The 25,791-nt window shown below is 44.1% G+C and overlaps 1 protein-coding gene across 5 annotated transcripts in view; it reads right to left on the bottom strand.

Annotated features, from left to right (window-relative positions):
* Positions 1-25,447, bottom strand: part of LOC139566872 (sodium/hydrogen exchanger 9B2-like) — a 29,746-nt gene extending 4,299 nt beyond the window's left edge. Inside the window, exons 1-13 of one of the 5 annotated variants that reach the window (XM_071388210.1) lie at positions 24,802-25,447; positions 13,270-13,537; positions 11,284-11,482; positions 10,524-10,694; positions 8,586-8,728; positions 7,591-7,718; positions 5,303-5,478; positions 5,015-5,143; positions 4,671-4,777; positions 3,029-3,178; positions 2,355-2,463; positions 2,049-2,185; positions 1,506-1,689 (exon numbers count right to left, since the gene is read on the bottom strand). In XM_071388210.1, the coding sequence (XP_071244311.1) occupies positions 1,506-1,689; positions 2,049-2,185; positions 2,355-2,463; positions 3,029-3,178; positions 4,671-4,777; positions 5,015-5,143; positions 5,303-5,478; positions 7,591-7,718; positions 8,586-8,728; positions 10,524-10,694; positions 11,284-11,482; positions 13,270-13,371 (1,735 nt within the window). In that variant the 5' untranslated portion in view covers positions 13,372-13,537; positions 24,802-25,447. Of the gene's footprint in view, positions 1-1,505; positions 1,690-2,048; positions 2,186-2,354; positions 2,464-3,028; positions 3,179-4,670; positions 4,778-5,014; positions 5,144-5,302; positions 5,479-7,590; positions 7,719-8,585; positions 8,729-10,523; positions 10,695-11,283; positions 11,483-13,269; positions 21,910-24,504; positions 24,776-24,801 lie in introns of those variants that run through there. The other 4 variants (XM_071388209.1, XM_071388207.1, XM_071388211.1 and 1 more) reach the window with 4 other exon arrangements.
* Between the last annotated feature and the right edge of the window lie 344 nt (positions 25,448-25,791).

Here is a 25,791-nt window from a genome sequence, read left to right as displayed (position 1 = left end):
AATTAGTTAAATAAAGTCCATGTGTGCGATCTAAGTATCATATATATATATATATATACATACATATACACACACACACACCTGTTCTGAAAAGCCCCAGAGTCTGCAATACCACTAAGCAAGCAGCACCATGAAGACCAAGGAGCTCTCCAAACAGGTCAGGGACAAAGTTGTGGAAAAGTACAGATCAGTGTTGGGTTATAAAAAAATATCAGAAACTTTGAACATCCCACGAAGCACCATTAAATCCATTATTTAAAAAAATTGAAAGAATATGGCACCACAACAAACCTGCCAAGAGAGGGCCGCTCACCAAAACTCACGGACCAGGCAAGGAGGGCATTCACCAGAGAGGTAACAAAGAGACCAAAGATAACCCTGAAGGAGCTGCAAAGCTCCACAGCAGAGATTGGAGTATCTGTCCATAGGACCACTTTAAGCAATACACTCCACAGAGCTGGGCTTTACGGAAGAGTGTCCAAGCAAACATGTTTGGTGCTCACCAAAAGGCATGTGGGAGACTCCCCAAACATATGGAAGAAGGTACTCTAGTCAGACGAGACTAAAATTGAGCTTTTTGGCCATCATGGAAAACGCTATGTCTAGCGCAAACCCAAAACCTCTCATCACCCTGAGAACACCATCCCCACAGTGAAGCATGGTGGTGGCGGCAGCATCATGCTATGGGGATGTTTTTCATTGGCAGGGACTGGGAAACTGGTCAGAATTGAAGGAATGATGGATGGCGCTAAATACAGGGAAATTCTTGAGGGAAACCTGTTTCAGTCTTCCAGAGATTTGAGACTGGGACAGAGGTTCACCTTCCAGCAGGACAATGACCCTAAGCATACTGCTAAAGTGGTTTAGGGGAAACAATTAAATGTCTTGAAATGGCCTAGGTCAAAGCTCAGACCTCAATCCAATTGAGAATCTGTGGTATGACTTAAAGATTGCTGTACATCAGCAGAACCCATCCAACTTGAAGGAGCTGGATCAGTTTTGCCTTGAAGAATGGGCAAAAATCCCAGTAGCTAGATGTGCCAAGCTTATAGAGACGTACCCCCAAGAGACTTGCAGCTGTAATTGCTGCAAAAGGTGGCTCTATAAAGTATTGACTTTGGGGGGGTGAATAGTTATGCACACTCAAGTTCTGTTTTTTTGTCTTATTTCTTGTTTGTTTCACAATAAAAAATATTTAGCAAATTCAAAGTGGTAGGCATGTCGTGTAAATCAAATGATACAAACCCCCTAAAAATCTATTTTAATTCCAGGTTGTAAGGCAACAAAATAGGAAAAATGCCAAGTGGGGTGAATACTTTCGCAAGCCACTGTACATCATGTGGGGATAACAGCTGTCACTCAAGCTAGGTTAGTAGTAGGTGTGTTTTTTTTTGGGTGTTTCTATTTCAAAAGCGATGGAGAGGCAGTCCTTCCTGTTGCTGTGTGCTTCTGTCTGTGCATTTATGCAGACAGTGTGTTTGCACATTCTGTGTGTGCGTCCTCACCCCAGGCAGCGTTCTTTGGTTTCTGCAGCAGGCGAGGTCCTGTGAGTCCTATGACCAGGGCCCCTACGGGGGCGGTGAGCAGGATGGAGAGCACAGCCACTGTCAGCACGTCCATGCCGTACTTCTCCAGCTCCTTATCCTCCTTGGTGCGGGCCATGTCCAGCGCTGTGGAGCCGATGGCCGCCTGGGGAGAGAAGAGGTGGGGAGGAGATCGACACATTGGCCACGTCACCCTCAACATTGTGAGAGCTGGAACTCTGTCATAAAGTTAAAATAACGCAGACATAGGTAATAATACGTGTTGCATGTCACGCAATCACTAGTTAGAATATTCAAATGTTATGATTATTTTGCTTGTTAAGCCTTTTTTTGTGTGAAGCAAATTTCACCCCTTGGATCCTGTTTTGTATGCTTATTGGATACGGCAAAATGGAGAGGAGAGAGAATGTTGAAAGAGCAGTAAGCTGGCAGAGGTACATGTGCTCCAGAGGCAGGGGTTTAGACCACTCCAGGCCACCTTAGTTTCTATTTAACATTAAGTACCTGTACAGTGGCTTTGGGTAGCCAGGCCAGAGCGATGAAGAGCTTCTCTTTGAAGTTGAAGCCGGCACACAGCACACAAACGAAGGTGAAGAGAATACGCACCAGCAGACCAATGGCCAGAGAGCCTATGCCCAGGCCTGGTGGGACAGAGAAGGGGGTTGAATGATAAACACTTTATTCAAGTTAAAGTAGGAAAACATATGGAAAAACGACCCTAATAGATTATCTCCAAAGAGCGGGGTATAAATGTATATGTAGTGTGTGTTCTTACTGACTGTGTGTTTGTGTGTGTGTTTGTGTTCTCACCGACAGTGTTTTTGTCCAGCTCTGAAATTCGGATCTCGGCCCCGATCAAGCCGAAGAGCAGTGGCTGGAACACCTCCCAGGCAATATCCACTATGTCCTCCACAGGGACCTGCACACACACCGAGACAGACACACACACACACACACACACACACACACACACACACACACACACACACGTTACGGTTTCTCAAATTACTGACGCTTTCAAATACAATTTGTGAAAGTAGAGCAAATGGAGGGGTTTGAGCGGCGCCATCAAGACAAGCGATAGAAACATTAAAAACCACCTACGACACAAAGCAGACGACAGAGAAGAGTTCAGCAAACACCAAGACTTCACAACTCTGTTACTCTACTGGAGAATCTGCCTCCCATAGAGACAATACGAGATGTGACTCTGTGACTGTACATTTGGGATTGGGCCTCTATCCTGACTGGAAAAGTCCTAATGTGTGTTAAGACAGCAGTTTGTGCTGCACTGGAACGTTAAAGTTGTCCAGCTGCTATCCAATGTTTTAGTTTAGCCCAGTGTGTTGGAGGTAAAGGCTCGGGGGGCATTTGGGTGAGAGAGTAAGTGCCTAGCTAGAAGATGCACGATACGGCGGGGTTGAGTGAGTGGTCGGCACGGGATGGGGTCGTTGTGTGTGTGTGTGTGTGTGTGGTTGACTGACCTTTGACCTTCTCCAGCCCAGGCTGGCCAGGAAGGCGAGGACCAGGGTGCAGAGGCCCCCCGAGCCGGGGAATCCGGCAACGTTGCTGCCGAACACGGCAAACACCGACATGCCCAGCAGCAGGAATGAGCGCTTCATCACTACGTTGTCCTACAGGAGAAATAGTGAGAGAGAGAAGGAAGGAAGTATTACGAAACGTTTTCCAAACAATAACTATGTCCCTGGAGTAACATTACTGAGAAAGGGAAACGCTACTGAGAAAACTGAGCTCCGTTATAGGTCAACTCCACAGGCCAGTTTCCTAGACCTGGACTACGCCTACTCCTAGACTAAAAGCTCTCTATTGCCCTTCCACACCTGGACAAAAGGAACAGCTATGTGAGAATGCTATTCATTGACTACAGCTCAGCGTTCAACACCATAGTGCACTCAAAGCTCATCAGTAAGCTAAGGACCCTGGGACTAAACATCTCCCCCTGCAACTGGATCCTGGACTTCCTGACGGGCCACCCCCAGGTGGTAAGGGTAGGGAACAACACATCCTCCACGCTGATCCTCAACACGGGTGCCCCTCAGGGGTGCGTGCTCAGTCCCCTCCTGTACTCCCTTGTTCACTCATGACTGCACGGCCAAGCAACACCATCATTATTTGCTGATGACACAACAGTGGTAGGCCTGATCACCGACAACGACGAGACAGCCTATAGGGAGGTCAGAGACCTGGCCATGTGGTGCCAGGACAACAACCTCTCCCTCAACGTGATCAAGACAAAGGAGATGATTGTGGACTACAGGAAAAGGAGGACCGAGCACGCCCCCATTCTCATCGGCGGGACTGAAGTGGAGCAGGTTGATAGTTTCAAGTTCCTTGGTGTCCACATCACCAACAAACTAACATGGTCCAAGCACACCAACACAGTCATGAAGAGGGCATGACAAAGCCTATTCCCCCTCAGGAGACTGAAAAGACTTGGCATGGGTCCTCAGATCTTCAAAAGGTTATTCAGCTGCACCATCGAGCGCATCCTGACGTGTTGCATCACTGCCTGGTATGGCAACTGCTCGGCCTCCGAACGCAAGGCACTACAGAGGGTAGTGCGTACGGCCCAGTACATCACTGGGTCCAAGCTTCCTGCCATCCAGAACCTCTATACCATGCGGTGTCACCCTAGTCATAGACTGTTCTCTCTGCTACCACGTGGCAAGCGGTACCGGAGCGCCATGTCTAGGTCAAAGAGGCTTCTAAACAGCTTCTACCCCCAAACCATAAGACTCCTGAACATATAGTCAAATAGGCTACCCAGACTATTTGCATTGCCCCTCCCCCCCTTTACACTGCTGCTACTCTCTTATTATCTATGCATAGTCACTTTAATGACTCTACCTACATATTACCCCCGCACATTGAATCTGTACCGGTACCCCCTGTATATAGCCTTGCTATTGTTATTTTACTGCTGCTCTTTAATTATTTGTTACATTTATTTTATTTTGGAGGGTATTTTCTTAAAACTGCATTGTTGGTTAAAGGCTTATAAGTAAGCATTTCACTGTAAGGTCTACTACACCTGTTGTATTTGGCACATGTGACTAATAACATTTGAACATTTGAAAGCTAAGTCCTTTCAATGGTGATTCGTACCTGGTCTTTGCTGGGAAAGTAGCTCAACAGAAGTCCCAGCAGTACCCCAGCTACCATTCCCCCTCCCACCTCCAGTATACCTCTCAGCAGGTTGTACCACATGGAGCCTGCAGAGGGAGACACAGCACAACATATGAAATTAATATCAAAACAGACTGGATCGTCCCAAATCGCACCCTGTTACTTTTGACCAGAGTCCTATGTGGTTCCTGGTCAAAAGTAGTTCACTATATAGGGAATGAGATACCATTTAGGACACAGAAGCAAGCAGGAGGTCAATAATAAAAAGCATGCAATACAAAGGGAGACACAGGAACAGCAGGACACATGCAGTTTGCTCATACTAATGGTCCTGTGGCTCAGTTGGTAGAGCATGGCGCTTGTAAACAACAGGGGTCGTAGGTTCGATTCCCGAAGTGTGAGGGTGTCATCTATTGGATCCAGGACAGATTGCACGAAGATTTCTATTAATGCTGCAACAAAAACAGATACGTTCTATTCTTTTTTTCTAGTGGTCTCCTCTCATCATTCGCTCAGAGCAGAGGCACAGATCAACAACCTCTCTCCTGATTGGCTTAAAGCAGAAGAACAGAAGAACAGATCAACATGCTCCCGACTGATTGGATTCCTACCGGTGGCGAAGGCCATGCCCATGCAGGTGGTGAAGCCGGTGATGGCCAGGATGTCGTCGAAGCTGCCGGCAGCCATGAGGAGGGTAGGGATGCCCTGCTCCAAGCCGTAGCCATCCTTCTGCAGCAGCAGCATGGAGGGAACCACCACGGCCGGGGACACGGCTCCCAGCACAAATCTACAAGAGACGGGAGAGCCAAAGTGAGGGTTAATCATCATAATATCATATTCATCAGGTTTGGGTTGCCCGGCTGAAGAGCGACCCCCGAAAGAAACAACCTGCAATAATAATACTGATAATAATATTGTCATATGACCATTTAGCAGATAGCCAGTACAAACCTATAGGAGAGGAGACACACGATGAGAGTTCATCATATAATATGTCCCTGTAGAAGATGCTTTCAAAGGCCTATAAAAGCACTTTGTGAGCAACTGCTGATGTTAAATAAAAATAGTGCATTTGATTGATTAATTTGAAGACATCGCAAACCATGAAGAGACAGGGGAGGGGTTATGGGGGATAATACAATTAGTATAGACAAAGTGTTTAATGATGCAGCTTTACTAATAGGAATCTGTTTGAGATATACACTATACATACAAAAGTATGTTGACATCCCTTCAAATTAGTGGATTTGTCTACTTCAGCCACAATCAATGCTGTATAAAAGTGAACAGAGCCATGCAATCCCCATAGAGATAACATTGGCAGCAAGATGGCCTTACTGAAGAGCTCAGTGAACCTTTCAAAGTGGCAGTTCGTCAAATTTCTGCACTGCTAGAGCTGCCCCGGGTAACTGTAAGTGCTGTTATTGTGAAGTGGAAATGTCTAGGAGCAACAACGGCTCAGCCGTGAAGTGGTAGACCACACAAGCTCACAGAACAGGACCGCTGAAGCGCTTAGTGCGGAAAAATCATCTGTCCTCGGTTGCAACCCTCACTACCGAGTTCCAAACTGCCTCTGGAAGCAACATCAGCACAAGAACTGTTCGTCGGCAGCTTCATGAAAAGGGTTTCCATGGCCGAGCAGCTGCACACAAGCCTAAGATTACCTTAAAGCAATACCAAGCGTCGGCTGGAGTGGTGTAAAGCTCGCCGCCATTGGACTCTGTAGCAGTGGAAACTCGTTCTCTGGAGCGATGAATAACACTTCACCATCTGGCAGTCCAAAGGACAAATCTGGGTTTGGCGGAAGCCAGGAGAATGCTACCTGCCCCAATGAATAGTGCCAACTGTAAAGTTTGGTGGAGGAGGAATAATGTCTGGGGTTGTTTTTCATGGTTCGGGCTAGGCCCCTTAGTTTCAGTAGGGAAATCTTAACACTATAGCATACAATGATATTCTAGATGATTCTGTGCTTCCCTGTTTCAGCATGACAATGCCCCGTGCACAAAGCGATGTCCATACAGAAATGGTTTGTCGAGATCGGTGTGGAAGAACTTGACTGACCTGCAGAGCCCTGACCTCAACACATTCAAACACCTTTGGTACGTATTGGAACACTGACTGCGAGCCAGGCCTAATCGCCCAACATCAGTGCCCAACCTCACTAATGCTCGTGCCTGAATGGAAGCATGTCCCGGCAGCAATGTTCCAATATCTAGTTGAAAGCCTCCCCAGAAGAGTGGAGGCTGTTATAGCAGCAAAGGGGGGACAAACTCCATATTGATGCCCATGATTTTGGAATGAGATGTTCCAAAATTACTTTTGGTAATGTAGGAGGGTAGGGTAGTGTATTTAGAGGGATGGATGAATAGAACAATGGATAGATCAGAGTGAGAGACAGTAAGAGTGGAGAGGACAAGAGAGAGAGCAAGAGGAGAGAGGATGATAGAAATAGAGAAGACAAGAGATGGAAAGCAAAAGAGGGAGAGAGCGAGAAAGAGAGAGCAAGGGGCTAAGAATCAGAGGATGAAATGAAAATGTATAAAGGCTGGGTATCCAATCCTACTCCTGGAGAGCTACCCTCCTGGAGGTTTTCGCTCCAACCCCAGTTGGAACTAACCTGGTTCACCTTATCAACCAGCTCATTATTAGAATCAGGTGCGCTAGATTAAGGTTGGAGTGAAAACCTACAGGACAGTAGCTCTCCAGGAACAGGGTTGGAGAGCCCTGGTATAAAGTATACTTCAAGTGTTCATGGTGAGTTACAGTAGCTGCCAAATATTCTACACCGGTCTAAATGGAATGCAAGTGGTGTTAGGTAGACCTTTAGTTTTACAAATGCGTCGGGAGGCTGCAGAATAATAAGTGGAATTTAGACGACCGACCGACAGACAGAGTTTACCCTAGGATGAATCCCCAGATCCAGGGCAGGCCCATGAGGAAGTGGGAGACGATGGCGATGGTGCAGGCCTCGATGATGCAGGGTCCCATTCCCACGCGTATACACACCATACTCAGCTTCTTCAGAGCCTGGGAACACACACATGTATACAAACACATTCATGGAAAAATCTCAATTTCATTTGTCCACTGTTGATACAATCCCAAGTTAAAAAGGAACAATCCACATTTCATTAGCCCTAAATATTTTGCAGGTCAGCAGTAAAGTTGACATAATGTGGCAAGTGACACTTTGCTTCTTGAAGGTCCTGAAAGGTTGACTGCTGAAATGCAAAACATTTTGGGACTGTATCAACAGTGGACCAATGAAAAGAACATACATTGTTTTTGAGTGGATTTTTCCTTTAACACAGGTTATTACGGGAACATTAATAAGAAAGGAAGTACTAAACACTAAAAGCATTGGCCTATGGAGAGTGCGATAGAAAAATTACATATTTACCTGGTTTGTTTGATATTAACAGTTAGCAATTAATACTTTACAAATAGGAAGACATTTCTGTTCTGTTCAATTCTGTGTTTCTGTAACGAGATGGTTTCCACTCTAGCTTCCTGCAGTTAGTCTGGGCGTAAGGTCAAGCATTCTATAGACAAAATGTGGTGTGTGTGACCCAAGATAGAGATGAGCTTCGAACAATGCCTCATGGTTCTCATCTTCCTGGCATCTGGGAAACTAAGCTGGGTTGGGGGCAAAACACCATCCTATGTAGATAACCAAGGTGGCTTTTGGGAGTTGGAACCAGTCTGACTAAGCATTTAAGTTCTATATAAGGTCTCCGTTTTATCATTATCAGTTAGGATCTTGGCCCAACAGTCGACGGTTTCATTATTGCAATAATTAATCGATATTGAATAAAGACGATTGTTTGAAGAAATGACAAAGTCTCTCTCACTTTGAATAGAATATTCCACCAAAAGAGTGTTTTATTGACATACCGAGCCATCCAATCCCAGGCCTGCTCGGGCCAGGATGACAGCAAGGGCAATGTTCCTCAGGGAGGCGGACCATCGGTTGTCGATGTACACGGCGTCCGTTACCACGGGGATATTACGCAGCAGGAAGCCCGACAATAGCATACCTGTAGAGAATGGCAGAGAACAATGGTACTTTATCATACTATTATATTATGAAAGTTAATACTTTTATAAACAACCATGGCGTTATTCTTTGGACTTTCTCTCACAGCAAGAGGGACAAAAAATGATGTCTTGGTGTGTTGTTCTGAAGAAAAACGTGTTTTTATTTTTTTATTAAAAAAGAGCTAAACAGAGGCTAAGATATTATTCCCATTGGTTCAAATGCCAAGAAATACATATTTCACGACATTCTTTGTTCTGATAGTCTGGGAACTGCATATTAAAAGGTTGAAGATCAATTGGTTTAAGATATCAAAAGGCTTCTAGGCATAGGAGTAAAGGGAAAACCTTTCCAAGTAGGAATAGCGCAAACTGAAGAAAGACATGCATACAGTGGAGTCATTCATTTACTGTATGAAATTGAATTGCCTTTGAAGGTCAGAAAGATCAATATGGTCCTGTGTGGTTCAGTTGGTAAAGAGAGTGGGCATTAGCCAACGTCAAGGTTGTGGATTTGATTCCCATTGGTGGCATACAAAACCGTATGCACTCACATCACAGTGCTGTAAACCGCACTTAAAACTGCTTAATAGCATATTATCTATAAAGTACACAACAATTCCATCCCATTTGGGACACAAGCAATGACTACTGTCTGAGCAGGGAGGAACCAGTTGACAGGCATAAGAATGTGGGACCGACAGTCGGTTAGCCTAAGTAAAAAAAGAAATAGGCTGTAACAAAGCTTGAACGAAACGGAATTCCTGCTTTGTTCCATTTTAATGCTGCATCCCCAGGCAACACAGGCCCCCCCAAAAAAGTATGTTCAGTTCGAGACAATAAAACGGGGACTTTGAACTGGGGACGCAGCATCTCTGGGTTTACAAAAAGAAAAACGGGTTGGAGAGACATTACATATCAAAGATCTATATGCAACAAACAGGACTTAACTTCTGGACTATGGGAGCGGGCTGTCGGATAGACACTACGCTAACGATCAACGTTTAGAAATTAAAGACCCACCGCAAACACTTCATTATTATCTACAATCTCCTTTCTGGACTGTTGAAAGTGAGGAGTAGGCTGTGAACCCGAACGTCTGACTTCTACCTTCTTGCGGGCTGAATGAGTGGCCACTGTCTTATTATAGGGGTCTGTGCAAACTACAGGACTTTTCATGTGGTTACCAGCATCAAGAGAGACTTTGGTCAAAGCTCAACCAAGTCTCTATTGTTTGTTGAGAAATGAAAATACATTTTCCATTCACTTCTTATCAGTCTAAGTCAACAAGGGTGTTCATTTGGTTAGAAATGGGATAAGGTGTGATATGAACTCACTTCACTGTCTAGGTATGTAGTAACACATGTATGATGTACTACACATGAAGTAGCAGTGTTGACAAAGCCAGACAGAATAATAAGGGGACTGTTTGACCATCTGTGAATAGTAAAGAGTAGTAGTGAAGGGACAAGCAAGTGCATGCAGGCTAAATATAGTGGGTGTGTTTAATCTGAATGTGTGCTTATTATAGTAAGTAGGTGTATTCTATCTACTATATCAGCAGATGTATATTACCAGCAGCCAGGCCGATGGCATCTCTGACTGTTACTAAGGAGCATGTAGGGCACTCAACACCGTGAAGACGACATTTTTTCTCATTCTCAACAAGTCAAGGTTACAGAAAATAACTTGTTGTATGCTGCACATACACAGACAAGACAGACCCCATCACCTACAACACACACACACGCAAACACATGCACACAAACACTCACTCTCTACATTTGCATTACCTACCCAGGAGCGGGGGAAAGGGAGGCAGTTTGGGAAGCCGTATGAGGCCCACCAGTTTGCCCCCGGTGACGGAGCAGATGAAGAGCACGGTGATGCCGAACAGGTTCCCCCCCGGCAGACACTCCTTCTCTGTGATGGACCACACCACGCCAAACAGCACTAATGCAATGAGGACTGGGAGGGAGGAGAGGTCAGAAGTCAGTATGTAGCCAGTTGTTTTTGCCTTTTACCTGCCAAATAAAATAACAACAGATTGCATGTGCTGTACTTGATTTGGTTTGCAAGGTACAATGGTCTCAAAAGTCTACTACTAAGCCTAAATGTTAACTTGTAAATGTCAGTATATCAGGGACAGTGGGTAGTGCTTTAGTCTATCTGTAAACCTACTCCATTTGTGCTATATAAATGCCTCTGGGTACTGTTGCACTGTTCAACAGCGTGCGCTGGATAAAGAGAGAGACACACACTGGTTCTACAAACCCCCCCCCCATTTTCCACTCGCCCAAGCACAGAATGCTACAAGATGCCAACCCCTGATCCCATAGCAATGTCACCATGGTAACATCTCTACGGTAGCATTAGCCCCCCTGGTGCCCAGAAGTAAATAAAACAGAGCACAATGGCATTATCAGCACATTGAAGCGCTATGAAGTTTCATGACATTAGGCCACTCTAGTGTTAGGCCTATATTGTATCTCTATTCCGGTGTCCATAGCCCACTCTAGACAATACTAGAGTGGCCTATATCTATGTTGGTGCCCACCCTTGGTGATGAGGGAGGCCAGGAGGCCTCGGGGCGGGCAGGGGCATGCCCGGCGGAGCCTGCCACAGCAGATGACCGGGGGGTCGGTGTTGGTGCCCGCATCCACCACCGGATTACGGGGGATAAAGTAGGTCTCCTCCGTGACCTGGGGGGTTGGGCTCCGGCTCACCACCACCTGAATCTGGTTCACACCCAGGAACTACCGGGGGGGGGGGAGACGTAGAGGAAAGGGGTCTTAGTTCAATATGAAAATGTGTCAGTAGCCATACTTTTTAAATGAAACTTTCTTACTACAAAAATGCAATTTCAATACAAGCTTCTGAAAAAGTAACACTACTGGATATTTTCATATTATTTCAAAAAGATTCCTATCGTACTCTAACTATAGTTAAAAGGTGCAATATGCAGAAATTGCGCCGCCATTTTCTGGTTGCTAAAATTCGAATAGTTCGCTTAATTTAAGTTTATGTAACAAAACAAGCAATGTATAATGCAGAGAATCAATGTACCATTCAAAACCACTGTTAAATATATTTTCAATAACCAAAAATATTTTATTTTCAGCTGGTGTACAAAACCAAAAGATGCAAAAACTAAACTTAACAGAAGCATAGAAATAGTGCACAGAGAACAGACCTTGCGTTCAATGAGAATAACTGATCTATGATTCACATTTCTATGTGAATTTGGACAGGTCGCCCAAAAAGCTGCATATTGTGGCTTTAACTTCTTGAGTTGAAATCATTGCAATCTTTCAAGAGAGAATGATTGTGGTCAGGAAGTTGTTTTGGGTAGCCTAGCCTAACTCTTGAAAGGTGATAAGAATGGTACTGGAGCCAATGCCACTGGCTTTTTTCCCTCCATTTCTTTGTCACACCTACAGTATGTTAAGTGGTTCTCATTGTTGACAGAGAGGTTAGTCACACTAACGAGAAACGACTGTGTTCCCAGTGTTAGGTTCTAAATAAACGGAGTAAAAACTCACGGACGACTAGTAAAGCTCAAACCAAGCTTATTCACCCACTGCGTTACACAGCAACGTAAGACAAAAACACATTTACTGGTATTTAAACCTTCCTCCTATGCCGGAGTCTCCTCCGTACACATCTGGACAGCCAATGCATCTCTGTTGCTAGGCAGGAAGTTAAGTGATATGGGAAATAAACTGTTCCTTCTCCCTTAATGTGACCTGGCCTCGGCCCCCATTCCTCACTAATCCACAACTATCCATCCTTATCAGTGACCACGACCATGCGATCGCCATTCTCTTACTTAGTAACATCCCAAGTCCCTGGGTCATATCCAACCTTAATTGACCCCACCATATACATTCCTCCTACAGATAACCATTCACTTCTGGTGTAGCAAGTATTTCAAATTAAAACCAGACTGTGGCCCTTCTCCTTTCCATAGGATACCTGATGTCTAACAATAACACGCTCTGCACTCCCCTCTCTCCCGCAGTACCATGAACAAAGACAGTTCATATTTCAAGTTTAGAAGTCAGAACCCATCCCCAGTAAACAATAGTTATCATGCTTATCATAAAGAGTAGATACCGAGGAGTGTGCCGCAATGTGAACAGTCAGTGTCATGAACAAGGCTTTTGATCCAACTTACAGAAATATCACACTCGGTGGAAAAAGAGGCTGGCCAAAATCATGAGCAAATCTGCTGGTAGGGTGTTTCTCAAGGTGTTTCAAATGACCTAACAAAAAGTCAGCAATGATGATTTTACTTCTGTTTTCAAGTAAATATTTGACCCCATAAATACATAGTGCCAAATAAGAGTGCACAGTACACTGCCAATAACACATTTAAACTAATGCCTTCAAAACTGATTCTAGATCAATACGTGTGGAATTGTCTACTATTGAGCCAAAGCTTTCGGTCAACCATTTCTCATAGCCTCAGCGACTCAGTATCATTAAATTATGTAAAAGGCTATCTATTAGCATTTTGGCTAAAGCACTAGATATACTATACCTCTGCATGGTTCGTTACTGACGAGGCTCCGGGACTGTGTTCTAGGTCCAGCAAGGGAGAAGGTGTAGGCGGCTTCGACTTGGGCTGGTCGTCCTCCATCATGGCATCTAGTACAGTTCACTTTCTCCTCCTCACTTCTTCTCGAACGTCACAGCAAACCTGCTGAGGGGTTGGGTGGGCCATCGGTGCACTGCTGCTCTGCTCTTCACCTGTTGTATGCTAAGGTCAGACTCTGTCCAGCACTAGCTCCCATTCAGTGAGTCGTCACCTGTTCACCAGTCAAAGGCAGTGACCGTGAGTGTTTGCTTGGTGGAACTGGCCAGAGGCATTTGAGGCAAACATGGCTGTAGAGATATGAGGTGGAAACCAACCAAGTGCAGGAGCAATCAAAGGTGACGGTAAACAGTACTGTAAAACAGTTTTCAATGTTAAGCATTCTGCTACCAGAATGGAATGAGACTGGGAGTAAGGGCATCAATGCATGAATGCAGAATTTCCTCTTTAACTTCATATAGAAATTATACTACATTTGATAATAGCGACATTGCCACCACTCTCTTTCGATAAAGGCATGGAAAATAATGGCATTTCACTTACAGCAGTGTCCATTTTATCTGAGACAAGCTCAAGTTGGATTGCTTTATTTAAACACGTTCCAGCCACAGTTATGCGAGTAAAGTCCTACTGTATAAAAATGTATTGTGACAGCTGTTTTATTTTATTTATTTTATTTATTTTACCGTTATTTTACCAGGTAAGTTGACTGAGAACACGTTCTCATTTGCAGCAACGACCTGGGGAATAGTTACAGGGGAGAGGAGGGGGATGAATGAGCCAATTATAAACTGGGGATTATTAGGTGACCATGATGGTTTGAGGGCCAGATTGGGAATTTAGCCAGGACACCGGGGTTAACACCCCTACTCTTACGATAAGTGCCATGGGATCTTTAATGACCTCAGAGAGTCAGGACACCCGTTTAACGTCCCATCCGAAAGACGGCACCCTACACAGGGCAGTGTCCCCAATCACTGCCCTGGGGCATTGGGATATTTTTTAGACCAGAGGAAAGAGTGCCTCCTACTGGCCCTCCAACACCACTTCCAGCAGCATCTGGTCTCCCATCCAGGGACTGACCAGGACCGACCCTGCTTAGCTTCAGAAGCAAGCCAACAGTGGTATGCAGGGTGGTATGCTGCTGGCGGTATTGTGACAGCTGTGATGGTAACAGTCAGTTTCGGTACAATTTTAAAATGCCAACAGATCATTTGTTAGTTCAACATGGTGGGATCTTTTTGTGACTGTAAAATGTATTATGCGCGAAATGGCAGTGGTTACACCTTTATGCACAAATATTGGTACAGTATAATAACCATCATATCGGAGTTAGCTTGGGAGTGGTGATGATATGGTGTGTGGTCCTCCCACTACAACTTGGGAAACCATTGTGTTTATTAGGCTACAGATTAAATACATGATGGTGAACTTCACAGGGTGGTGACAGTGCACCGTGATGAGCTCGATACCGCTTTCCAATAAATAGGGGATTATTTTGGTGACATGATGATCGGTGCTTGACTGCCGTTTGACAAATAAAAATATTCCTCGCTCTTCCATAATAATCTCATGTAGAACAGCGTACCCGCACGCAAAATTTCCTTTCATAGGATAACCAGAGCCAAAGTCATTATCCATCGGGTGATTGGTTGAGCCTTATTTGAAGGCGTGACATCACTTTGAGCCTTTACCAAAATAATGGCGGGCAATCTCTCTCCCCTCGGATCTAAAACTTGGTAACAAGTGACAACCCTAAAACCAGTAGTAACGACTAACTTCAAGGACAGTTCTTACAATTAAAAAGATATATCTAATATTCCCGCAACCCAATAACATTGTCGCCGATAAGGACTTGTTAGCTACCTAAAGGGTGAGAGTCACCGCAGACGTTTTATTATAAAACAGCTCAACTAGCAACGCTAGCTAGACTCAGGAGCTCATGGGCACATACTAGACATGTCACATAGGCTTCAGGAGCCAGCTGGTTAGATATGATTCCACCATGGGCAACTGGCTACTAGTTCGTTTTCAACAAAATATGTTCAACTCATAGCTACTTAGTTCATCCAGTGACGACCGCATTTAGAAGGATAGCTACTGACTCTGGCCAGGCAGAAGCCATCTTGCTAGTTAACAGTTAGGTAATCGTGGACGCCAAACGAAGACGCTAGCTAGACTCGGAAACTCACAGCCTACTATAGCCAACTGGTTAGACATAACCATGGGCAACAATAACTGCCGACTAGTTTGTTTTCAGACAAATATGTTAAACTCATAGATAGTTTAGCCACTGACCACTGCATTTAGGAGTGTAACTAAATTCGCTCGCTCACTCACTGGCCAGGAAGTAGCCACTACTAGCCAACTAATCGTGGATTTCCTATAGATGGGTTAAGCCGGGTGGACACTACACGACTTTCAAAATCCTAACATCGCAGAGCCTTTCACATTAAACTACCACCTTTCCCGTAGTTCATTTTATTTTTGTGTTGCAAACGTAGTGGTGAGCACACTGAACGATGTGCCACAGATGGTGGTCACAGACTTCAAGATTCTTCACTTGGTCGCGAGGATTCTCGATACCACGCGGTCTCGTGAAAACAATGTGATTAGATTTAACGTAGATACGAGCTGAGGCTCAAAGCAGCATCATAAACATTCAGTCAGACACTCACACTTGCCATACAGAGTTGAACTATCTAGCCAACATTTTGAATTGAATAACATTGCTTGTGAACTTCAGAGCTGTAGCAATTTGACAAAGGCGAGTACAAATGCATAATAGTAGTTATCACTCCTGTACGAGATGAGTCATCTTCTCACTGGCTTTTTCTCTGGCGAGCTCTCATTGGCCATTGCTGATCACCTTTCTCAACTTGTTGTTGCACATCTCACACTACAAGAGCATTGCAGATTGTGTGGATAAAAAGCAAACACGTTTAAAAATATCAGGACGTCTGGACTACTCAAAGACCAGATCGGTAGTCCTCAGCTTGCGTCTCTGACCCGCTCACATTAAAACGAGCGTCGGTGGCGGCCGTGCGCCCCGAGTGGGCAACGACATGGGGATTTTGTCTCCGATCTCAAAAACTTGTCTGGGACAGCTAAATCGTGTGGTGTACACCCGGCGTTAGCAGACAACGTCAGCTGCCATGGGGCAGAGGTCAACCTGTTGTTGTGATTCTGGATGGCCAGATTGCTAGCAAGAATTACCAGAACCTGCCATGTGGGGAATCGTAAGTGGCTCGTTTCATCTCGTTATTGATACCATGTCTTGTTTTTAGGTGTTTTGACCGATTTCATTTTGCTACCCGCACTGTATCTGCGAACTGTTGTGTAGAACGCACGTGTCATGACCAGAGTGGGCATATTTGCTATTTAATGCAACAGTTTGTGACAAAATTATTGGTAGAGTTTAAAATGTGATGGAAGCACATTGAACTTAAGATTTTGAATTGGTACATGAAAACCTAAGTGAAAAAGTATACCGAACAAAAAAATAAAATGCAACATACAACTATTTCAATGATTTTACTGAGTTATAGTTCATATTGGTGAAAACGGCATTTTTCGGCAGGACAGAGCAGCTACGTCTGGTAAGATGAGGGGCGGGGGTGTGTGTCTATTTGTCAATAACTGCTGGTGCGCGATGTCTAATATTAAAGAAGTCTCAAGGTATTGGTCGCCTGAGGTAGAATACCTCATGATAAGCTGTAGACCACACTATCTACCAAGAGAGTTCTCATCTATATTAGTCGTAGCTGTCCATTTAACACCACAAACCAATGCTTGCACTAAGACCGCACTCAACCAGCTGTATAAGGCCATAAGCAAACAGGAAAATGCTCATCCAGAAGTGGCTCTCCTAGTGGCTGGGAACTTTAATGCTGGCAATCTTAAATCCATTTTACCTCATTTCTACCAGCATGTGTCACATGTGCAACCAGAGGGAAAAAAACTCTAGACCACCTTTACTCCACACACAGAGACGCATACAAAGCTCTCCCTCGCCCTCCATTTGGCAAATCTGACCATAATTCTATCCTCCTGATTCCGGCTTACAAGCAAAAACTAAAGCAGGAAGTACCAGTGACTCGCTCAAAACAGAAGTGGTTAGATGAAGCCGTTTTGCTAGCACAGACTGGAATATGTTCCGGGATTCATCCAACGGCATTGAGGAGTATACCACATCAGTCACCAGCGTCATCAATAAGTGCATTGACGATGTCGTCCCCACAGTGATCGTACGTACATACCCCAACCAGAAGTCATGGATTACAAGCAACAACCGCACCGAGCTAAAGGCTAGAGCTTCCGCTTTCAACGAGCGGGACACTAATCCGGACGCTTATAAGAAATCCTGCTATGCCCACAGACAAACCATCAAACAGGCAAAGTGTCAATATAGGACTAAGATTGAATCCTACTACACTGGCTCTGACGCTTGTCGGATGTGGCAGGGCTTAAACTATTACGGACAACAAAAGGGAAACCCAGCCATGAGCAGCCCAGTGACGCGAGCCTACCAGACGAGCTAAATGCCTTTTATGCTCTCTTTTAGACAAGAAACACAAAGCATGCATGAGAGCACCAGCTGTTCCGGACGACTGTATGATCACGCTCTCCATAGCCGATGTGAGAAAGAAATAAACAGGTCAACATTCAAAAATGCGTGGGGCCAGACGAATTACCAGGACGTGTACTCAAAGCAAGCGCGGACCAACTGGCAAGTGCTTTCACTGACATTGTCAACCTCTCCCTGTCAGTCTGTAATACCAACATGTTTCAAACAGACCACCATAGTCCCTGTGCCCAAGATAGCGAAGGTAACCTGCCTAAATGATTACCGCCCTGTAGCACTCACGTCTGTAGCCATGCAGTGCTTTGAAAGGCTGGTCATGGCTCACATCAACACCATCAAGCCAGAAACCCTAGACCCACTCCAATTCGCATACTGCCCCAACAGATCCACAGACTACGCAATCTCAATCACACTCCACACTGCCCTCTCTCACCTGGACAAAAGGAACACCTATGTAAGAATACTGTTCATTGAACACTGAGCTGTAGTCAACACCATAGTGCCCACAAAGCTCATCACTAAGCTAAGGACCATGGGACTAAACACCTCCCTCTGCAACTGGATCTTAAACTTCCTGACGGCAAGCCCCAGGTGGTAAGGGTAGGCAACAACACATTCGCCACACTGATCCTCAACACTGGGGCCATGCTTAGTCCCCTCCTGTACTTCCTGTTCACTTACGACTGCGTGGCAAAGCACGAATCCAACAACATCATTAAGTTTGCTGACAACAACAGTGGTAGGCCTGATCACCGACAATGACTAGACAACCTATAGGGAGGAGGTCAGACAATATCCTCTCCCTCAATGTGAGAAAGACAATGGAGATGATTGTGGACTATAGGAAAAGGAGGGCCGAACAGGCCCCAAATTAACATTGACTGAAGTGGAGCAGTGTCGAGAGTTTCAAGTTCCTTGGAGTCCACATCACCAACAAACTAACATGGTCCAAACACACCAAGACAGTTGTGAAGAGAGCACAACAACACCTTTTCCCCCTCAGGAGACTGAAAAGATTTGGCATGGATCCCCAAATATTCAAAAAGTTCTACAGCTGCACCATCGAGAGCATCCTGACCAGTTGCATTACCACCTGGTATGGCAACTGCTCAGCATCTGACTGGAAGGCACTACAGAGGGTAGTCTGAACACTTTCCGAATGTACTGTAGGCTTTGTGCGCATGGAACATTTCTGGGATCTTTTATTTCAGTTCATGAAACGTGTTGCATTTATATTTTTGTTCAGTGTAAATTGTGTGCACTATGGTCATCATGCACTGTTGTTTTATCTGCAACAAGTCAGTTTGGTGGAAACACACCACTGGTGGGGAAATTTGCATATTTTGTTTATGCATATTTTAGAATTTTTGCATGAAAATCTGTTGCTAATTGGATGGAAACTTATCACACATGTATTATTACCGACAAGTAAACCTAATAACGTAGACTAATCCACAACCTAGCTGCATAGGGGCACTTAACAAGTCACATGCTAATGGACTGTTCCAAAATGCTCACACTCATTTGCCAGGTACAGCTGTATTTCAAATATGAAGAGCTGGGTAGCTCTTTTGCTAGCTGTCCTGATGTATATGAATACATGGCAGGAGTTACGATATGAATATGTATAGCTAGCTCCCACAGCCATTCCAAGCTAGCTTGCTATATTGAACTAAAATATAAAACATGCAACAATTTCAAAGATGTGACTGAGTTACAGTTCATTGATTTAAATTGACTAATTTCATTCTAAGCCCTAATATCTATGGATTTCACATGACTGGGCATGTGCGCAGCCATGGGTGGGACTGGGAGGGCATAGGCCCACCCACAGGGGAGACAGGCCCAGCAAATACAAATGAGTTTTTCCCCACAAAAGGGCTTAATTACAGACAGAAATAATCCTCAGCACCCGCAGGCGAAGAAGCCGGATGTGAAGTTCCTGGGCTGGCGTGGTTACACGTGGTTTGCGGTTGTGAGGCTGGTTGGACGTACTGCCAAATTATCTAAAGCGACATTGGAGGCAGCTTATGGTAGAGAAATTAATATTACATTATCTGGCAACAGTTCTGGTGGACATTCCTGCAGTCAGCATGCCAAATGCACACTCCCTCAAAACTTGAGACATCTGTGGCATTGTGTTGTGACAAAACTGCAAATTTTAGAGTGGCCTTTTATTGTTTCCAGCACAAGGTGCACCTGCGTAATGATGAATGTTTAATCAGCTTCTTGATATGCCACAAATTTGTACACACCATTTTTGAGAAATAAGCTGTGTGTGTATGGGAAATTTCTGGGATCTTTTATTTCAGCTCATGAAACACGGGACCAAAACTTTACAAGTTGTGTTTATATTTTTGTTCGGTATAAGCTTCAATAAATGTTTCACTAGTCACTTTAAACAATGCTATGTTTACATATTACATTACTCATATCACATGTATATACTGTATTTTATACCATCTACTGCACTTTGCCTATGCCGCTCAGCCATTGCTCATCCATATACTTACATGTACATATTCTCATTCACCCCTTTAGATGTGTGTATTAGGTAGTTATTGGGGAATTGTTAGATTACTTGTTAGATATTACTGCACTGTTGGAACTAGAAGCACAAGCATTTCGCTACACTCGCATTAACATCTGCTAACCATGTGTATGTGACCAATACAATTTGATTCTATAACGTTAGCTTATACGAGTTACCTTGTCTGACATCATTGAGTACGGTTACATTTACACAATAATACAATTATTGTAGATTGTCAGGTTAATATAATAGTATGTTTACATGCTTTTCAAAAAGAATGACTTCCCTAATAATCCTGTTTACATGGACACATTTTAAATCATGTACCTGATGGGACTTAAATAAATGCAGAAAATCGGCAAACAAAATAAAAGTCCTACCAAAGCGACCATGTTATTTTTGCATAGCCTATTTGATTCGGAGTTCGGACATATAAAAAGTTTGTTACGTGACAAATATTTTATAAATGCATACTTTCTGTTTTTTTGCGCTCGTACATGTAATGTTATATTAACACTAATAATTCGATATTCAACAGATTATGGCATTAGTCATGTAAACACCTTACTTTGCTCATCTTAAAATCGGCGTAACGTCCATCGAAGTAAGCATACACCGATTAAAACACTGTGTTTTCTGAGCAAACTTTGGAATTAGTAGGACATAACTCTTATTTCGGACGGTAGGTAGCCTAGTGGTTCGAGCGTTGGACTAGTAACCTTAAGGTTGATAGATCGAATCCCTGAGCTGACAATTTACAAATATTTCGTTCTGCCCCTGAACAAGGTAGTAAACCTACTGTTCCTAGGCCGTCATTGTAAATAAGAATTTGTTCTTAACAAAAAAAAAATCGGCGTTCCAGCACTGCATTTGACCTGCGCATGTACCAGCACCGGTAGCCCGAGCAAACTGAAAGCATGCATATTAGAAATTGTTTTCACATAAACTGTATATGTCCGAGTACAATTTGAAATAGATAAATGGGGCATTGTATCAGTAAAACAGAAATGGAAAGGGATTTACCCTTCATTGTAAACGTTTATAGAACCAATTGAAATGTAGGCTAAGCCTTTGTACATATTTGATATACACTGAGGTTTATTCAGAGTTCACTTTGGTATATGTATATGTATGTATTTATAGAATTATTTGTATTGTTTTTTGGAGATTGTTAGAGGCATGTTAAACTTGAATGTAATAATACTGGTCAGGTTCTGCAGAACAGCACTTTTTTGAGGAGTTTTGCTATTGTTATATTGTTACACTACTTTTTGATAGTGTTTTTATGAATACATGTTATGTACAACGTGATGCACTGATTTTGTAATTGTATTTGAACTAACTGTAACTGAGCTAAACGACTACCGCCCCGTAGCACTCACTTCCGTCATCATGAAGTGCTTTGAGAGACTAGTCAAGGACCATATCACCTCCACCCTACCGGACACCCTAGACCCACTCCAATTTGCTTACCGACCCAATAGGTCCACAGACGACGCAATCGCAACCACACTGCACACTGCCCTAACCCATCTGGACAAGAGGAATACCTATGTGAGAATGCTGTTCATCGACTACAGCTCAGCATTTAACACCATAGTACCCTCCAAACTCGTCATCAAGCTCGAGACCCTGGGCCTCGACCCCGCCCTGTGCAACTGGGTCCTGGACTTCCTGACGGGCCGCCCCCAGGTGGTGAGGGTAGGTAACAACATCTCCACCCCGCTGATCCTCAACACTGGGGCCCCACAAGGGTGCGTTCTGAGCCCTCTCCTGTACTCCCTGTTCACCCACGACTGCGTGGCCATGCACGCCTCCAACTCAATCATCAAGTTTGCGGACGACACTACAGTGGTAGGCTTGATTACCAACAACGACGAGACGGCCTACAGGGAGGAGGTGAGGGCCCTCGGAGTGTGGTGTCAGGAAAATAACCTCACACTCAACAAAACAAAGGAGATGATTGTGGACTTCAGGAAACAGCAGAGGGAGCTCCCCCCTATCCACATCGACGGGTCAGTAGTGGAGAAGGTGGAAAGTTTTAAGTTCCTCGGTGTACACATCACGGACAAACTGAATTGGTCCACCCACACAGACAGCGTTGTGAAGAAGGCGCAGCAGCGCCTCTTCAACCTCAGGAGGCTGAAGAAATTCGGCTTGTCACCAAAAGCACTCACAAACTTCTACAGATGCACAATCGAGAGCATCCTGTCGGGCTGTATCACCGCCTGGTACGGCAACTGCTCCGCACACAACCGTAAGGCTCTCCAGAGGGTAGTGAGGTCGGCAGAACGCATCACCCGGGGCAAACTACCTGCCCTCCAGGACACCTACACCACCCGATGTCACAGGAAGGCCATAAAGATCATCAAGGACAACAACCACCCAAGCCACTACCTGTTCACCCCGCTATCATCCAGAAGGCGAGGTCAGTACAGGTGCATCCAAGCAGGGACCGAGAGACTGAAAAACAGCTTCTATCTCAAGGCCATCAGACTGTTAAACAGCCACCACTAACATTTAGCGGCCGCTGCCAACAAACTGACTCAGCTCCAGCCACCTTAAAAATGGGAATTGATGGAAATTATGTAAAAATGTACCACCAGCCACTTTAAACAATGCCACCTAATATAATGTTTACATACCCTACATTACACATCTCTTATGTATATGTATATACTGTACTCTATATCATCTACTGCATCTTGCCATCTTATGTAATACATGGACCACTAGCCACTTTAAACTATGCCACTTTATGTTTACATACCCTACAGTACTCATCTCATAGGTATATACCGTACTCTATACCATCTACTGCACCTTGCCTATGCCGTCTGTACCATCACTCATTCATATATCTTTATGTACATATTCTTTATCCCTTTACACTTGTGTGTATAAGGTAGTAGTTGCGGAATTGTTAGGTTAGATTACTTGTTGTTATTACTGCATTGTCGGAACTAGAAGCACAAGCATTTCGCTACACTCGCATTAACATCTGCTAACCATGTGTATGTGACTAATAAATTTGATTTGATTTGAATGTGAAATGAAAATAAAAAATTTAAAAAAATAAAATAAAATAAAAAATAAAAAGTCCGAACTCAGAATCAAAAAGGTTTCGCAAAACTAACATGGTCACTGTGATAAGCGATTTTCTACATGTATTTCTCCCGAGTGGCGCAGCGGTCTAAGGCACTGCATCTCAGTGCTAGAGGCGTCACTACATACCCTGGTTCGACTGCAGGCTGTATGACAACCGGCCGTGTTTGGGAGTCCCATAGGGCGGCGCACAATTGACCCAGCGTCGTCCGGGTTTGGCCGGGGTAGATCGCTGCGCCACTCGGGAGCCCCTAAACTGTTCTTGAAACAGACTTGCCTAGTTAAATGAATAAAAAGTCCCCAGTGATTTCACGTGTCGATGTAAACTGGATAATAAGGGAAGCCATTCTTGCAAAAGCATGTCAACGTTTTAAAATAACTATTATTATCTGTCTATCCACAATAATCGTATTGTTGTGTGCATGTAACCGACTCAAGTCTCGCACGTCAAAGCTGCAAAGTTACTTTTAAAAAACACATTATTACTAACCAGACATTAGGCTACTGAAAATGATAACCAACATGACCAGCAACGTTGTTTATGCCAGTAAACTACGTTGACCGACGTTAGTTAATCCAATTTTGAAGAGACAGACACTAATCAATGCTAGGTTTAGCTCGACACCATATGGCACATTTTGGAACCTAGCTACTTTAGCAAGCTAACATTAATCGCAAGCCTGTGGCATATGGTCTCACGCATAGCAACAAGCTAGCGAGTTGGCTTCATTATCGTATTTTTACATTCACATTATTCATATCGACGGTCTTTAAAAATGGATGTATTCCTGTAGAATGTTAAACATAGCTACCTAACACTATGCCTAGCTATTATTCCGCCACAGCGGAACTGATTTACCGCGCGCAAACTTTTAGAAAAATAGCTACAACTGACTTGCTATACACGTTTTATAAATCCCACCATAAAGTAGTCACGGCAACGACTGTGTTTACTCACCTCAAACGCAATAACTGCCATGCCCATTTATGAACTGTCGGTCTGTGTGCCTGCTAGCTAGAAGGATGAGTGATGTCCACTCCCGCACGGAGTAGCGACAGTACGTGATTATGATGGGCAGGAGGGATGACAAGACCCCGGCCAATTGCCCAGCGTCATCCGGGTTTGACCGTTATTGTAAATAAGAATTTGTTCTTAAAACTGACTTGCCTAGTTAAAATATGTTCCCTTTTGAATTTCAAAAATATTTATATAAACCTAACACGGAAGCTAGTAAAACTGTTGCATTATACTTACGTCACTGTTTACTCCCAGCTTTTTCGCCGGTTGACTGACGTTAGTTGGCTGGCTAGGGAGAGAAATTAATCTCGATCTAATTCGCTCGTTTTAGATTTGGTGCGTAACTACTTCCAGTCTTTGCAGACAACCCTACCAAATGGCCCTATGGCTACATCTACTTGGTCGAATCTCCAGGTTTACACAGGTACTACACATAGCTAGTTAGAAACACACAAGTGTTAGCTAGCGATTTGCGGTGAATGAAGTGCTTCGAACACACAAATCAAAATCAAATCAAATGTATTTTATATAGCCCTTCGTACATCAGCTAATATCTCGAAGTGCTGTACAGAAACCCAGCCTAAAACCCCAAACAGCAAGCAATGCAGGTGTAGAAGCACGGTGGCTAGAAGCATCGAGTAACGTTAATAACCGGAGTCCACAGCTTTCCAACTTTACTGTGTATATTATGAACACATGAGGTTCATCTAACCTGGTCCTTGGCCAGTTGATGAAACTTAATGTGGTGGTTTTCTCCTGCTATAGTTCAAACAAAACGCTACGCAACAGCTTTTCAGCATCTTTTAGCTATACAAACTGGGTTCGTTAGCTAGCTGAAGAAATTCCACGTTCACGTGCTGATCCGGACTAGGCAACTCAGACATGTTCTTCTTCTTCTGTGGATTTTATGGCGGACTACAACCCAAAAAGGTCTTTGCCGCCACCAACTGGACGTAAAAAATATTAAAAATCCATACGTAATAGTGAAACTAACTTAAACCACCGTAATAAAAATAGTACGTTGCCAAAACAAACAAAACTCCCACTTCTTCCTTCTTTTAATTCTCCATATCTCCCTTCTCAGGCTCTAGGTCCTAGAGCTTGAGAGGGTGGTACGACTTGTGCCAATATTCCATGTAACTCCTTCACTGAGAAATCTTTCAGCCCCAGGAACCGCTCCGCTGCATCCACTATGATTACTAGGTCTTCCTGGACCTTCTCTCCACC

This window comes from Salvelinus alpinus, chromosome 39, assembly GCF_045679555.1.
Source record: "Salvelinus alpinus chromosome 39, SLU_Salpinus.1, whole genome shotgun sequence".
NCBI classification, from domain to species: domain Eukaryota; kingdom Metazoa; phylum Chordata; class Actinopteri; order Salmoniformes; family Salmonidae; genus Salvelinus; species Salvelinus alpinus.
The sequence above is the reverse complement of the archived record's forward strand: the minus strand, read 5'-3'. Positions and strand labels throughout refer to the sequence as shown.